Here is a 16,308-nt window from a genome sequence, read left to right as displayed (position 1 = left end):
TGGGGGTATATGTACCCGTGCTGACACCAGATCAGTCTCCAACTGCTAGCACGAGCACACTATACCCACTTGTTTTGAGTCCATCTGCTACACGCTAGGAAACTGACAATACCATTTCTAGTGTCTGATGATGCCAACTCCTGAAGCTTTTCGTTCCACTACAATGAGTTTAATCACTACAGAATCTCTTTCCAGACTGACTTAACAGTCTGTCAATCCCAGATCGGTCTCATCGGTCATCTTCGGACCCACAGGAAGGACAAAAATGCAAGACAATCATTCTTGACCATGAGGGAGTGCTTTTCAGGAAATTAAGAGCTAGCATAAGAAAAGGTTTTGCGCCGGCCCAGTTCCAAGTCCTGAGCACTGCCATACAGAAGAGCCAGGTTTTATCTCTGACTAGGTCTAGGCCTGAGGATGCTGGCTCCTGAGGAAAGAGGATGGCGGCCATTGCTCGATAGTGACACCTAATGGCCAGACTACACTAGCCAGGCTTTGTGGCCACAGGCCAAGGACTGTTGCATGGGGGGTGGGGGAGAACCCTATGGAGTTAAAAATGAAAGCTTATGACACCATAACCCATTCAAGGCCAGTTCTGATTTTGCTGGAAGTCCAATAGAGCAGGAAGAAACTGCCAAACCCCCCCCACCCCTAAAATAAAAAAAGAACAGGATTTGTCATCCTCTGATGCACAGTACTGCTACATTGAACACCAAGGCTATTTTCTACCAGACCAGATGGGATTTTCTCATCTTCTACACTCAGAAAAATCTGTTTCTCCTTCCCCTTCCTCAGAAGGACAGCTTTAGAAATATATGGCTAACATTTCTTACTGGCAAAGGAAATCTGACAAGATTATTAATAAGGAATCTATTTCTAACACTGTGGGCACCGACTGCAAGATGGTGGTATTAATGCCACAGTCGCCCGCCTCTAAATGCCAGGAATTAAAAGAAAAAAGAAAAAGACTGCTCACATAGAAAATTTTGGCAAATAAGGACCATTAGACTGCCCAATTGCCCCATCTACCCTATCCCTAGCTAAGGATCTCTCCTTCTGGTCAGCCATACAATTTTGATTGCCCAAACTATTTTACCTGTGGCCATCACCATCCTTTATCCCTACCTCCCCCCACTGCGCTAAGGATATCTACTAGGTGTAGGTGTACAAGCTTGACTACCTGCATTACAAACTGGTTAAAAGACAGGAAACAGAGAGTAGGATTAAATGGTCAATATTCTCAGTGGAAAAGGGTAAGCAGTGGAGTACCTCAGGGATCTGTATTGGGACCGGTGCTTTTCAATATATATATAAATGATCTGGAAAGGAATACGAAGAGTGAGGTTATCAAATTTGCAGATGATACAAAATTATTCAGAGTAGTTAAATCACAGGCAGACTGTGATACATTACAGGAGGACCTTGCAATACTGGAAGATTGGGCATCCAAATGGCAGATGAAATTTAATGTGGACAAGTGCAAGGTGTTGCACATAGGGAAAAATAACCCTTGCTGTAGTTACACGATGTTAGGTTCCATATTAGGAGCTACCACCCAGGAAAAAGATCTAGGCATCATAGTGGATAATACTTTAAAATCATCGGCTCAGTGTGCTGCAGCAGTCAAAAAAGCAAATAGAATGTTAGGAATTATTAGGAAGGGAATGGTTAATAGAACGGAAAATGTCATAATGCCTCTGTATCGCTCCATGGTGAGACCGCACCTTGAATACTGTGTACAATTCTGGTCGCCGCATCTCAAAAAAGATATAGTTGCGATGGAGAAGGTACAGAGAAGGGCAACCAAAATGATAAAGGGGATGGAACAGCTCCCCTATGAGGAAAGGCTGAAGAGGTTAGGGCTGTTCAGCTTGGAGAAGAGACGGCTGAAGGGGGATATGATAGAGGTCTTTAAGATCATGAGAGGTCTTGAACGAGTAGATGTGACTCGGTTATAATAGAAGGACTAGGGGGCATTCCATGAAGTTAGCAAGTAACACATTTAAGACTAATCGGAGAAAATTCTTTTTCACTCAACGCACAATAAAGCTCTGGAATTTGTTGCCAGAGAAGGTAGTTAGTGCAGTTAGTGTAGCTGGGTTCAAAAAAGGTTTGGATAAGTTCTTGGAGGAGAAGTCCATTAATGGCTATTAATCAATTATACTTAGGGAATAGCCACTGCTATTAATTGCATCAGTAGCATGGGTTCTTCTTAGTGTTTGGGTAATTGCCAGGTTCTTGTGGCCTGGTTTTGGCCTCTGTTGGAAACAGGATGCTGGGCTTGATGGACCCTTGGTCTGTCCCAGCATGGCAATTTCTTATGTTCTTAAGATATTGCTCCTTTCGTCCTTAGCCCCATTAGGAATCTGGGTGCTTCCGACCAGTTCTATCTGAGAATGTTCTACAGCTTTATCACGGTTTCATTTTGGATGATCTTGCCAGCTTTTCTTGAAGGTGCCATAGCCACACCAGCTCTACTTTTCCAGGTGACTGAGCATACAGGTTTCCATAATTACTCTTTAATACTCAAGCTCCCCAATTTCTTTCACTCAGCAGAGCTCTCTGTATCTGTCCCAAGTATACTTACCTTCTGTCATCGTGTGGGTTACTCAGGCTCCTATCTTCCTCTCAGGGAAGAAGCATTTCCTCGTATTTCCTGTGAGCCTTCCTTCCTTAAACTTTGTATCATAGCCCCCAGTAGTTCATTTTTCATGGAAAACGCCGCATTCTTGTATTTTATTGCACTGGACAAACATGGCAACCACGCTACATGTATTTTACTGAGGCCTATTAAATATCTGAATGTTTCTTTCATATCACCTTTTCCCTTCTTTCTTCCACCAGCAAGCACATTTCCAGTTTTGCTAGTGTCTCCAAGTAGGATTTGTGTTCCAGGCCCTTTTCAGACCTGCTTCATCTTATAAATGTCTCTCCAGTGCTTGTGACCTATACAATACAAAAGCAATCTCAGCTCCTTTCCCATACCTTTCCTTACACAGCTGAGCACACTGTTAGTTTTCCCTGCTGCTTTATTACACTGTTTGGCAGTTTCCAGTTCTGGACCTCCTAAACTGATAAATGACCAATTGAGTTTTATATCCCAAATGCATCATTTTACACTTCTTTGCACTAAAACCCATTTTCCAAATATTGACCATTCTTCTTTTTACACCCCTCCCAGTGTCATCTACAGACTGACATTCTGACCTCAGCAATGTTGCTAATAAAGATAATGAACAGAGCCAGCCTAAATACTGAGCCGTGGGGTACACCACTGGTCACTTTAGCTTCACCACAGTGGACTCCATTGTCCAGAATTCTCTGAGTTCTGTTGCATAATCAGTTCTCCAAACAGTTTTGGCCCTAGTCCTATACTGGCTAGTTTGTTTACCAGTCTTCTGTGACATTTGCAACAGCAGTTTCTCACGATGGTCTGAATGTGCACTCCTAACACCTCCTTAGTTCTGATGCATTCTGATATCCTCTATGGTCTGCAAAGCTCTTAAATAAGAAAAGGATCATACAAACAGTTTCACATACTGCAGACACTCACTCTTCCAATGTCCTTTTCTGTCCCTTGTCAATCATGGTCATTCCATTAGGGATCTCAAGGTCTGGCTTCTGGGCCATTAGTTTTTTCATCGTAACAGAACTGATGGATCCATTGAGGTGGGCATGGAGTTCCTAAATGAGAAACATATCCAAAATAAATGGGTTTTACAACGGAATACCATTAAATACCGGTGAATATCAAATTTCGTGCCTAAATGTAAACCGTTGTGATGGTACATTACTAAATGACGGTATAGAAAAGTTTATAAATAAATAAATAAAATATTTGCTGTCACAAGAGTTTTCAATGTTTTGCCTTTTTTACTGATCTGAGGCTTGCAATATAGAAACATAGAAACATAGAAATGACGGCAGAAGAAGACCAAACGGTCCATCCAGTCTGCCCAGCAAGCTTCACATTTTTTTCTCATACTTATCTGTTTCTCTTAGCTCTTTGGTTCTATTTCCCTTCCACCCCCACCATTAATGTAGAGAGCAGTGATGGAGCTGCAACCAAGTGAAATATCAAGCTTGATTAGTTATGGGTAGTAGGGGAAGTAACCGCCGCAATAAGCAAGCTACACCCATGCTTATTTGTTTTACCCAGACTGTGTTGTTCAGCCCTTATTGGTTGTTTTTCTTCTCCCCTGCTGTTGAAGCAGGGAGCTATGCTGGATATGCTTGTAGTATCAGTTTTTCTTCTCCCCTGCCGTTGAAGCAGAGAGCTATGCTGGATATGCGTGAAGTATCAGTTTTTCTTCTCCCCTGCCGTTGAAGCAGGATATGCATTGAAAGTGAAGTATCAGGCTTATTTGGTTTGGGGTAGTAACCGCCGTAACAAGCCAGCTACGCCCCGCTTTGTGAGTGCGAATCCTTTTTTCTTCTCCCCTGCCGTTGAAGCAGAGAGCTATGCTGGATATGCGTGAAGTATCAGTTTTTCTTCTCCCCTGCCGTTGAAGCAGAGAGCTATGCTGGATATGCGTGAAGTATCAGTTTTTCTTCTCCCCTGCCGTTGAAGCAGAGAGCTATGCTGGATATGCGTGAAGTATCAGTTTTTCTTCTCCCCTGCCGTTGAAGCAGAGAGCTATGCTGGATATGCGTGAAGTATCAGGTTTTCTTCTCCCCTGCCGTTGAAGCAGGGAGCTATGCTGGATATGCGTGAAGTATCAGTTTTTCTTCTCCCCTGCCGTTGAAGCAGAGAGCTATGCTGGATATGCATTGAAAGTGAAGTATCAGGCTTATTTGGTTTGGGGTAGTAACCGCCGTAACAAGCCAGCTACTCCCCACTTTGTGAGTGCAAATCCTTTTTTCCACATTTCCTCTTGCTGTTGTAGCTTAGAGCGATGTTGGAGTCACAGTAACCATGTGTATGTTTATTGAATAAGGGTATTGTCTCCAGGCAGTAGCAGTCATTCTGGCTAGCCACCCACTCTTTATTGACGGCCTCTTGATTTTATGGATCCACAGTGTTTATCCCACGCCCCTTTGAAGTCCTTCACAGTTCTGGTCTTCACCACTTCCTCTGGAAGGGCATTCCAGGCATCCACCACCCTCTCCATGAAGAAATACTTCCTGACATTGGTTCTGAATCTTCCTCCCTGGAGCTTCAAATCGTGACCCCTGGGTTCTGCTGATTTTTTTCCTATGGAAAAGGTTTGTCGTTGTCTTTGGATCATTAAAACCTTTCAAGTATCTGAAAGTCTGTATCATATCACCTCTGCTCCTCCTTTCCTCCAGGGTGTACATATTTAGATTCTTCAATCTCTCCTCATAAGTCATTTGATGAAGACCTTCCACCTTTTTGGTCACCCTTCTCTGGACCGCCTCCATCTTGTCTCTGTCTCTTCGGAGATACGGTCTCCAGAACTGAACACAATACTCCAGGTGAGGTCTCACCAAGGACCTGTACAAGGGGATAATCACTTCCCTTTTCTTACTCGATATTCCTCTCTCTATGCAGCCCAGCATTCTTCTGGCTTTAGCTATCGCCTTGTCACATTGTTTCGCCGACTTCAGATCATTAGACACCATCACCCCAAGGTCTCTCTCCTGCTCCGTGCACATCAGCCTTTCTCCCCCCATCGAATACAGTTCATTCGGATTTCCATTCCCCATATGCATGACTTTGCACTTCTTGGCATTGAATGTCAGCTGCCATGTCTTCGACCACTCTTCCATCTTCCTTAAATCCCGTCTCATTCTCTCCACTCCTTCCGGCGAGTCCACTCTTGCAGATCTTAGTGTCATCCGCAAAAAGACATACCTTACAATAAAATACAATACAATACAATAAAATACAATAAAATGTATGTTACCATTAATATTAAATTCATTCTAAATCTTTGTTTTAAAAATAAATAAAACACACACCTGTGGTGGAATACTGCTTTGTTTCTCTCACACCCTTTGGGTCATGTTTCATCACTGGACTGCATAGTCCATTCAAATATGCTTCTTTTTAGAATTGTAATATTCTATACATTAATTTTTCCAAATAAATACAAAGAACATCTTTATACAGAAACAATATGAGAGTTAAGAGAAACAATCAGAACAAAGAAAAGAAGCAACAGGAAATAACTCTCTCACTCAGTTTGTCCAAACAATAAATGTGGAGGAGCAGTCAAAACTGAGGAGATACAACAAAATACAAATACCATCATATACTTGACTTTCAGAAAAGGCAATAACATAAGCAACCAACTCCAAAATAACAATTCAGACTAAACCCCTCGATGTCCTAGATGCCTGAAGGAACATTCCCAGATCTGGCATCCAGGAACCCTCTGAGCTGCTCTGGAATAAAAAAAAAAAAAAAAAAAACCAACCACACCCAAAAACTATCTGCATTCAATTTAACCAAACATTTGAATGGATATTGTTAAAGAAATGAGGCTCCAAAGCCTGGAGCTCTGTCTCATATTAAGAAAAGCCTTCCTCCTTTCCTGAGTCAAGTCAGGATAGATTCTAACCAATGCACCTAAAAAAGTAACATTAATAGTTTGAAAATAATGCCTCATTACAAGACTCAAAATCATGTACATGTAGAAAAACAAAACAAAACAATTAAGGTAGATCACTCAATTTCAATAATTTGATGTCTCCAGAAAAACAGATAAGATCCCAATATCCAGAGTAGGTTGAGACAAACCAATGAGCCAATGAAAAGTTTATAGGGGAAGAAATAACCTCTATTAAAATCAGGAATTTGATGTTGAGAAAACTTCAAAAACCTTTCTCCATATGTTTCTTCAAGGTAATCTGAGGTGGCCCTGGTCCCATACTGGCTATGCTTAACTTTAGGAAAATTAGTTAGCCTGAGATTCAACTATCTAAGACTATTCTCTCCATTCTGCTATTCAAGAAACCTCACTTTTGTATTATCACCACATTCACTGCCTGGACTTCTTGCATTTCCTTCCCCAAACTTTGAAGCATCCCAGCATATTCAGATAAAATACATTGGTGATCTTGAGCTACACAGTTTAACCTCTGGGACACAGTCTCTGACTAGGACAAACTGCCTGTCAGGTCCCATAAGGCATCGAGAGTCACAACAGCCGTTTAGATGGTACCATAAAAGTCCGAGGGGGAGAAAACTCACCCGCTGCTTGGGTTAACGACGATGCTGAAGGTTCCACAGGGAGTGTGGATCTAAAGCAGGAACATCTTCTCCGCTAAGCGCCTCGGTAACACTCACCCACAGGGAGGCAGACACAGTCTCAGAAGCAAGAGGAACACCAGTAGCTCCCTCTGTGCCGGCGCTACCAATGAGATCACCGTGCACCGCAGCTACCACAGCATCTTCACGTAGGACCAAACAGCAGTTGTGTAAAAGTGTCTGGCGGGCTAAGCGATATTTCCCCAGGTGAAAGCAAAGCTCCTCTCTCTGCCGCGCCAACGGGGCTTGAAGCCCGCAAAAGTAGAGCGGGCGATGCAAACTCCGTGATGGTTCGCTGATCAGGAGGGAGTGAATTCCCGGAGGGATACACTCTTACCTTTCCCTTTTCAGAGGCATATCAAGAGAAAACAAGTTAAGAAATACAGGAGAACACGTCAGCTTATGCCATCATCTTGGCTCCCCGTTTTTTTTAGTAAAAATATGGTGCCCATTTCAAAACGTTATCTTAAACTGACCTCGGCTGGGTTAGCTATGCTTAATTTTTCAGTGAATATGTCTATTATATGATTGGCCACTCTACTGTGTTTTTATTTATGTCTAAATTTTGGTACATATACCTATTATACAAAGTGGTCAGTGTGTCTTATGATGTAGTTGTTAATCTCTTTGGTCCTGTTAAAGATTTATAATTCACAAGATATGTAAGACATTATTATGGATTATGAATTAGTTGATTTAGTATTGGATACTGTTATGGCATAAGAATTTGCAGTAGATTTGTATGTTCCATTATTTTACAATTTTTTTCCCATTTTAATTATGGAATATATTATTTTATGGATTACATTAATCTGCCACAAATTATTCATTATGGTTAAGAATAGTAGAATGCAAATCCTTGAATTAAATTAAATATATATTTGATTTCCTAATGCTCTCAGCCTGTGTCAGCATTAGTAACTAAATGAACATTAACAGTTGACTCATTCTTAAAAATTAAAATACTTCATACTTTGCCAAAAGGAGAGTATAAAAGCAAGATTATGGGCCCAATTCACATCCCCCCCCCTCCCTCCCCTCAATATACACAATATGGAAGATCAGCCTTAATGTGAATTACGCCCTATGATACAAAAATGCCTGCAGTGCTTCATGCTTCACTTCTCATAAACTTTGCTATCTCAGCAAAACATACTGGAATACATTACCTGTGCACATTACCTATGTGCACACAATTAAATACCGCATGCAAAAACGTGCAAAAAAACTCCATTGGTAAAATTTAGCTACAACTAGGGGAGATGTAATTAAGTTATTTTTGCAATAACATTCACAAGTTTGCACAAACTTTACTATAAAGATTTCCAGCAAATGCAATCTCCATAATAATGTAAACAGCCAAGTATGTCAAGAAAAGTCTCTTGTATTACTAGGCCTTTCCCATCAGCACAGGCATACATAAACCAGAATCAACCATGAGCACCCAGTAATACACTCACAGGAAGGTTAACCGCAAACAAGTTTTGCCATACTTTTATTCAAATTTTAAGTTTGGCCTCTAGTTTGTGCAAGAATTTGATAACATTGTGCACTAAAGGAAATAGTACTATATCGATTCAGAAATCTCACTGTTTTAAATCTTTAAGCCAGTCCCCCTTCCAAGCATCCATGCTACAAGGGAATCACACTATAGGATATTGTGGAATATTTGACTGATTCATACAGTGTGTATGAAATCATTGATAACATCATAGCCATTATGGACCTATTAAATCCCATAGAGGTAGCCCTCTTGCAAATATAGCTGTTTTCAGGAATGCAGAGGAATTCCAGGCGAGCAACTAGCACAGTTAAAATAAATAAATACAATTGTGGAATATAATCACACGATAAATATTACTACGGACAATAGTACTTGACTACTTTTCAAATCTGCACATAGGTTTCGGATCGGCAAAAATCAGAAGCACACAGAAAAATACTTCATAGGTTAAATCTTCAACTGACAGTTAAATACTCTCCTGCCCAGGCTAAGAAAATATTCCCTAGGCTTCGTATTGCCAGACATTGGCCCAAGTGCTCGGTTTAGGGATTTTGCAGAATAGGGGGCCCCAGGATAAAGCTAGGTCTATAGAAAGTCAAACCTGCGACTTGATAGCTTTTCTTTCCCACGTGCATTTCAGAAGCCTTGTGAAACAATCAGTTGGTAAGGGGTTCAGAAATCGCTCTCTGCACAGTCACCCGCAAACGCCGAGAGTCTCACCACTTTGGGCAGGTCCTTATAGAAGCACAGGGCTCTCTCCTCCATGCCGTGCACTGACAGAGCAGCCAGGGAATCCCCACCATGCAATCCACATCCTCCGTTGTACATGAAAAACGGCTCCTGGTTGGCTGTTCTAAGCATTGTTTTGATTGGTTACCGCAAACTCTAATCGGATTGGCAATCTTTTACGTCCCTGCCCAGTTTGTGTATTGCTTGGTGCACATTTCTGTAGCCCTCGTCCAGTGTGGGAGAGGGCAGGCCGCTGGGAGAAGGCTCGGTCAGCCCAGTTTTGCATTCTTGATTTTCAAAGAGATTGTGTTCGTTGAGAGCTGGAGAGGATTTATACAAGGTGCCAGACTTGTATAAAAATTAAAAGAACACAAAATTCATTTGTCCCGCTGCTCCCATACCTGTCAGCCAACCTACCCTCCGGTTCCCTCTACCCTTTTCTCTCTCTCCAAAGTATTTTTCCTGCATCTCCCCACCTTAATTTCGCAGTCCCTCCATCATCACTCCCCTCTATTCTGTCACCTACATCTAACATACAGCCACGTCTAGACCAACCTACTCTGCAGCCATGACTTTCCTAAAGGTGAGCAGTATTGAAGTGTGGTCATGGTGGCTAGATATCCCTGGATTGGCTGCTCAGACCTACCAAATCCAGCTGGATTACGACTGCCTCTACCTGCAACCCCCATACACACACCCACAAAAAAAAAAAAACAGACCCCTTCCAAGCATGATCTGTTCTGAGGCAGCACAAGGAGGCTCTTGATGGTGCTAAACTGTTCAATTATTTGGGTCATCGCTGAAAAACAAAAATCGGGAGAAGAGGTGGAGGCCCAAGTACAACTACAGAATTGAAACTGGCCAGTGCAGAGTCTGAGGAAGGGCAAGTGCATGAGTACAGTATTAGGCATGCTAGGCAAATCTTCAGACTTGTGCTCCCTCTCAGGAGTTGGATAATTAACAATCATCACTGGGGCAGTTTTAGTAACAGCGATGCCCTAGGCAAAAATCAGTAATAGGACGCTTACACCTCCTTTACTTCCACCCAAGCCATTCTGAAAAATGATTGTCCCTCCAACCATGCAAGGTCCCAACCCAACACCTCCCTGTCCCATAAAAACACTACCATCATTAGTCTGGTGTTGCTTTTGCAAGGAAGGGGGGGGGGGGAGTCAGAATCACACACACACCACCTTCTGTCACACCAATATTTTCTCTCTGGGCCATCTCCCAGCCTCCCCTTCAGCATAGCCTTCCAACCATGCAATGGGAAAAGCAGCATCAGCAATGGTGGCGAGGGCTCCCAAGAAGGCTAGCCCCAGCTTCATTAGGCACAGGGGTGGCAGAGGGGGGACTCCCAGGCAGGCAGCAGGGCCTGGCTTCAGTGGCCCTGAAAGCAGGAATTCCCAGACAGACAGGTAGGTTAGGGTGAGGATAGGGGCTCCTGAGTCTCAAGCAGGCAGACTGTGGCAGGAGGTTCTACATGGAAGGCAGCAGTGGAGACACCAATGCAAAGCATGGTAAGCATTAAGAACACTAAGGGCTGGATTTTAAAAACCCTGCGCGCCGGCGCACCTATTTTGCATAGGCCGCCGGCGCACGCAAAGCCCCGGGACGCGCGTAAGTCTCGGGGCTTCGTAAAAGGGACGGGGAGGGGGCAAGTCTGGGGGGCATGTCTGGGGCGGGTCCAGGGGCATGGTGACGGTTCGGGGGCGGGTCGGGAGGGCGTAACTTGCCCAACAAAGGTAGGGGGGGGATTTAGGTAGGGCTGGGGGGTGGGGTAGATAGGGGAAGGGAAGGGGGGGGACGCGGAAGGAAAGTTCCCATCCGAGGCCGTTCCGATGTCGGAGCGGCCTCGGAGGGAAAGGAGGCAGGCTGCGCGGCTCGGCGCACGCAGGCTGCCGATTTTGCGCAGCCTTGCGCCCGCCGACCCCGGATTTTATAAGATACGCGCGGCTACACCCGTATCTTATAAAATCCGGTGTACTTTTGTTCGCACACACGTATGTTTTTAAGATCTACCTCTAAGGCAGAGATAAGGGTAGCAGCAGCTTACAAACACAGGCAGCAGAGGTGCATGGATCAACACAAGCTCCTGTGTTTTGCAGCAGGTATTGTAACCGTCTCTTTTTAGTCAGTAAGGAGGTCCAGACAACTGATCCGTAAAGATAGACTTTTATTGCCAGCAAGATGCAGCTAAGACAAAGGCTCAGTACAACTGCATGCCACGCCCTCTTAGGAGCAAACTTTTATGCACTTTACAACTCTTATCTTTCACACATGCGTTCTGGTTTTGCTGAACAAACAATTTACAAACTGCTGAACAAGCATTAGCTAGCGTGGTCCTCTAGTAGGTGTAGCTTATGATCAGACTATTGTTTCGTCATTTAATTGACGTGTTAGACATTTTACAGCGGCATTCGTATTAATACAATACAAATTATTATTCCAAAATGGAGTCACGTTACACTAAATGTTAGTGCGTAACTGCGTCACTACGCATTACGTGCCGTTTGCGTTGCAAATATTAGTACATTAAAAATGGCTGTGCGTTTCACTGCTGGCATGGTTAGACGAGAGACTTTTCAGTTGTTCAGTCTTCAGAGGTTCACGAAATTGAACTCCTTCATTCCCCCCTTTGATACTTCAACGTCGGCTGAAGGCGGAAGTATCACTCACACCTGGGAATTAACTGAAACGACAGACAAGAATTAATACTTGTAACAGTCAAGGTGGGCCCTAAGATGCAGCCAGGTGGTTGGTTTCTTCACGGGTTTGAGACGGGTGGACCCTATTGGTGTCACCCCCCTTTGTAGCCCGGCTTAACCTAGCTAACAAGGTGGCCCAATTGGTCAGTTAATTAAAGAGCATTAGAGGTTAGTATCAAGGTATTCATCATCAGAATTGACATCAGAATCAGAAGAATCAGATGAGGGAAATGAGGAAACTGACACATTCTTATTCATCATCATAACATGAGCAGCCGCCCTTCGATCAGCGATGTTTTCAATCATGGAACGCAAATTTCTGAAAATAAGAGGTAGACAGAAAGGAAACAGAATACAGGTTAAGATAAGAAACATCAGAGGAATGAAGAGTTCTCTCAACCCTGGAATCGAGGTTAGCCAATTTGGCAAGGAGGCTGTCCAGTCAAGAACTCCCGTCCACGTCTGTACAGGAACATGAGCTAAGTGTACCATTCGGTCAGTGATCTCTTCGATGACCTTACTTTTGTCATCCACCTGTAAACAACAATTAGAGAGATTAAACTTTCCGCACACACCTCCTTCTTGGGCTAGGAGGTAGTCCAATGCTAGACGATTTTGGTAAACAGCTGTGATGATTTTTGTGTTCTGTTTGGCAAGGATGTTGAGAGCCAAGGCAGAATCATTGGTCAGGAGTTCCAATACTGCTTGTAGTCGGATAATACGATTGAGCATGTAAATAGGGGTTCTATATCCATAAGAACCATCTTCAGCCCAAGTGGCAGGGCCATAATATTGTACAATTCTTTCAGGAGGCCATTCCTGGTCCTTCCAGTCTCCAATAGAAACTTTGCTATTTCTGCGACATTTGTTCGGTTTCATGGGACTGTATACCGGAACTCCTAACGTTTCTCCAGCAGTGATTGGTAAGAGGAAGAAGCTTGGTCGGATCGTTGCCAAGAAGCAGGTGCCATACCAGTGTTTTGGTAACTGTTCATAAGCCCTTCGCCCGCAAACAAAATAATATCCATCTGGAGCGGCGAAGGTGGTAGTGGGCAGTCCCGCAGCAGACCATGTCTTGTTTAAAGTCAATTCGGTCCAAAAGGGAGTGGGTATGGTAGAATTTTCAGTCTGCCACCATGTGTGGTTGGTGAGGTTAGCAGTGAGAACCCCGGTACATGGGGAATTTCCAACTGGTACAGTATATATACGTGAATGTTGTCGAGATATACATCGTCTGCCAATTACATCAGTCTGGAGAGCCCACTCATATGGATTTGTTTTCCGTTTATAAGTTACAGTTGTATTCAGGCTATTGAGGTCAGATTGGAATACTTCTTTGGCTTCCCAAGGCCATTGCTCTCCTGTCTTTGTACCTCCACACACAAAACAATTTTTAACTTCCAGAGAGAGAGCTATATTCTCAGCCAAATTCACGAACATATTCTTTGCCTGATGTGAAAATGTGTGTTTTTTCAATTCTTCGGTAACATGGGATATTTCATCAAAAAAGGATTGATAACCGACCACAGTGGTCTGGTGGATGATTGGACGGGGTTTGTCTCTTCGCTGTGTGATGGTAATATAAGTCATGGGGTCTTTTCCAGTTCCGTCGATACCAAATCCCCAAGTATCTTGCCATGGAAATCCTTCACTTCTTATTGGCCATTGCAATGCCACAATGTTACCAGTTACTTCAGTCAACCTGCCTATCCCGTGGCAGCCGTGGTAACCTCCTCCAGTATAGTCGCAAACCAGTGCCCAACCGGACAGAGTCATGTCCCCTCCACACGGTAACCAGCTGGATGGATTGGCTGCTTGATTGTAGGGACAGAGGTATTTATGGTTGTGAACGTATGACTCTTTCCAGGATTGAGATCCACAATGGAGTGCGTTTGGATGTTTACCAATTGCATCACATGCATCGAAGGTAATTGTAACAATAGATCCGCCTCCCATAAGGATCTTAGTTGAGTTGATATAGTACAAGATCCCTTTTCCTTCCGGGATAATGCTGGAAGTATAGCTTTTTGGCAACCCAGCAGTGAGGGTGATGTTATAGTACTTGGGAGTGGTTGGTGTATGACAAATGACTTTGTCACCCTCTAGACATCTATGAAACGATTGATATCCTTGAGTTGTATTCAGTGCACAAGCAGGTTGTGTTGCACACGAAGTAGGAGGCTGAGATTGGTGTATGATTGTAGAAACAATTTGAAATCCATCTTGAGTTGTGGTACGTATTAGTTTGATACACTCGGTACAATTCTTGCTCAGTGGCAGAATAAGAGACGTTGTTGATGTGCAGGAGGTCAGTAGTAGTAAAATCTGTAGAAGTCTTGCCAGCTGAAGGTACCAGTTAGAGGCTGTGTAAGTCTGGAAGTGTGGACTGGGGCGACTTCCCATATTCAGAATTTTTGAAGTAGGACAGTTGATGTCATAAGGTATCGAGTCTGAAAGGAAGGAAAGAAGAAATGTACACATTAATATTCTTTAGTAAGTTACTGAAGTCTTCTACCCAGGACTAACACTGTGCCTGCCTTGAGTGAACTTTAATTTGTGGTCTCCAATCCTGGAGACTTGCCAATTAGAGGCGGCTGGTTTTAGTCGAGTCCAATGAATCCATGAAGGGCATCCAGAAACTTTCACAGCTGTGGGAGAGGTTAATAACACGGTATGTGGCCCCTTCCATCGAGGTTTGAGGAAGTCTGATTCATCCCAGTCCTTTACCCACACAGAGTTTCCGATTTGGAATGGATGAGTCGGTGTTAGCAAGACTAGTGGTTCAACGTCGCATGTATAGTTCTGGATGGCGATGACTGTGTTATGTAGTCCTTTAAGTTGGTTACTAAGAGACAGCTCTCCTTGTATCTGCAGCGACTCAGGAAAAGATGGTAGAGGTGGAGGTCTTGCATACATCATTTCATAGGGTGTTAGACCAGACTTTCTTGGACTGCATCGGATATGTAGTAAAGCTAAAGGTAGGATGTCTGGCCATTTAGTCTTTGTTTCTTGGCATAGCTTAGCCATCTGATTTTTCAGAGTTCTATTAGCTCGTTCAACAGCTCCGCTGCTCTGGGGTCTCCACGCACAGTGTAGATGCCAACTTACACCCAGAATTCTGCTTAATTGTTGTGTAACTTCGCTGGTGAAAGCTGGTCCATTGTCTGAATTGATTTGTCTTGGTAATCCGTATCATGGTAAGATTTGATGAAGAAGCAAAGCCACTACCTCTTTGGCAGTTTCAGTTCGGGTAGGTATGGCTTCGATCCATCCAGTATAAGTACAGACGGCTACCAGCATTGCTTTGTATCCTTTTGAGGGAGTCATGTGGGTGAAATCGATTTGACAAACTTGAAATGGTGTAGTTCCTCGTAGGATATGTCCGGGGGCAGGACCAGGTCCATTTCTGGGATTGTTTCTTGCACACGTGACACATTGATTGATTGCATGTTTAGTCAACTGAGTAATTCTGTTGATGTAATACGTTTTCCCCAATAGTTTCATTAAGGCATCTCGACCAAGATGAGTTCTGTTGTGGGCTTCCTTGACAATAGTCCAAGCTAATGCTTCAGGTATCCATACTCGATCATCTTGCAGAAGCCACCAACCATTCTGCTGGCGAAACTGCTCAGTTTGTGCCCAATCATTTTCTTCCATAGAGTAGGCTGGGATTTCAGTTGGGAATTGTAGAAGTGGACACGTTGTAGCCGGGATGCGTGATAAATGTGCACGTGCTGCTTCTTTCGCTGTTTTGTCTGCCCATTGGTTTCCTTTTGCAATGGGATCTGATTTCCCTGTGTGGGCTTTACAATGCATAACAGCTACCTTTTTCGGTGCCCATACGGCATTTAACAGTTGGTGTATTTCGGATGCATTAGTTAGCTGCTTCCCTTCAGCAGTTAGAAATCCTCATTCCTTGTATAAGGCTCCATGTACTTGGATGGTAAGGAAAGCATATTTAGAATCAGTATAGATGTTTACAGTTTGTCCTTTTGCCAACTGCAGAGCTCGAGTAAGAGCGATGAGCTCAGCCTTTTGCGCTGATGTCCCCGGGGGTAGGGGCTCAGCTTCGATGATGTCATCTTCAGAAACCACGGCATAGCCAGCCACCCGAAGTCCATTTATAACCTGGCTAATCCCATCAGTGAATAAAG

At 43.6% G+C, this 16,308-nt stretch overlaps 1 protein-coding gene across 4 annotated transcripts in view; it reads right to left on the bottom strand.

The window, feature by feature from the left end:
* The window catches only part of ADAL (adenosine deaminase like), a 60,544-nt gene extending 50,914 nt beyond the window's left edge, over positions 1-9,630 (bottom strand). The window contains exons 1-2 of one of the 4 annotated variants that reach the window (XM_029574852.1): positions 9,438-9,630; positions 3,554-3,684 (exon numbers count right to left, since the gene is read on the bottom strand). In XM_029574852.1, the coding sequence (XP_029430712.1) occupies positions 3,554-3,684; positions 9,438-9,578 (272 nt within the window). In that variant the 5' untranslated portion in view covers positions 9,579-9,630. Of the gene's footprint in view, positions 1-3,553; positions 3,685-9,318 lie in introns of all 4 variants that reach the window. The other 3 variants (XM_029574849.1, XM_029574850.1, XM_029574851.1) reach the window with 3 other exon arrangements.
* Positions 9,631-16,308: the final 6,678 nt, after the last annotated feature.

This window comes from Rhinatrema bivittatum, chromosome 13 (assembly GCF_901001135.1).
Source record: "Rhinatrema bivittatum chromosome 13, aRhiBiv1.1, whole genome shotgun sequence".
Classification (NCBI taxonomy): domain Eukaryota; kingdom Metazoa; phylum Chordata; class Amphibia; order Gymnophiona; family Rhinatrematidae; genus Rhinatrema; species Rhinatrema bivittatum.
This window is presented reverse-complemented; position numbering and strand designations above follow the sequence as displayed.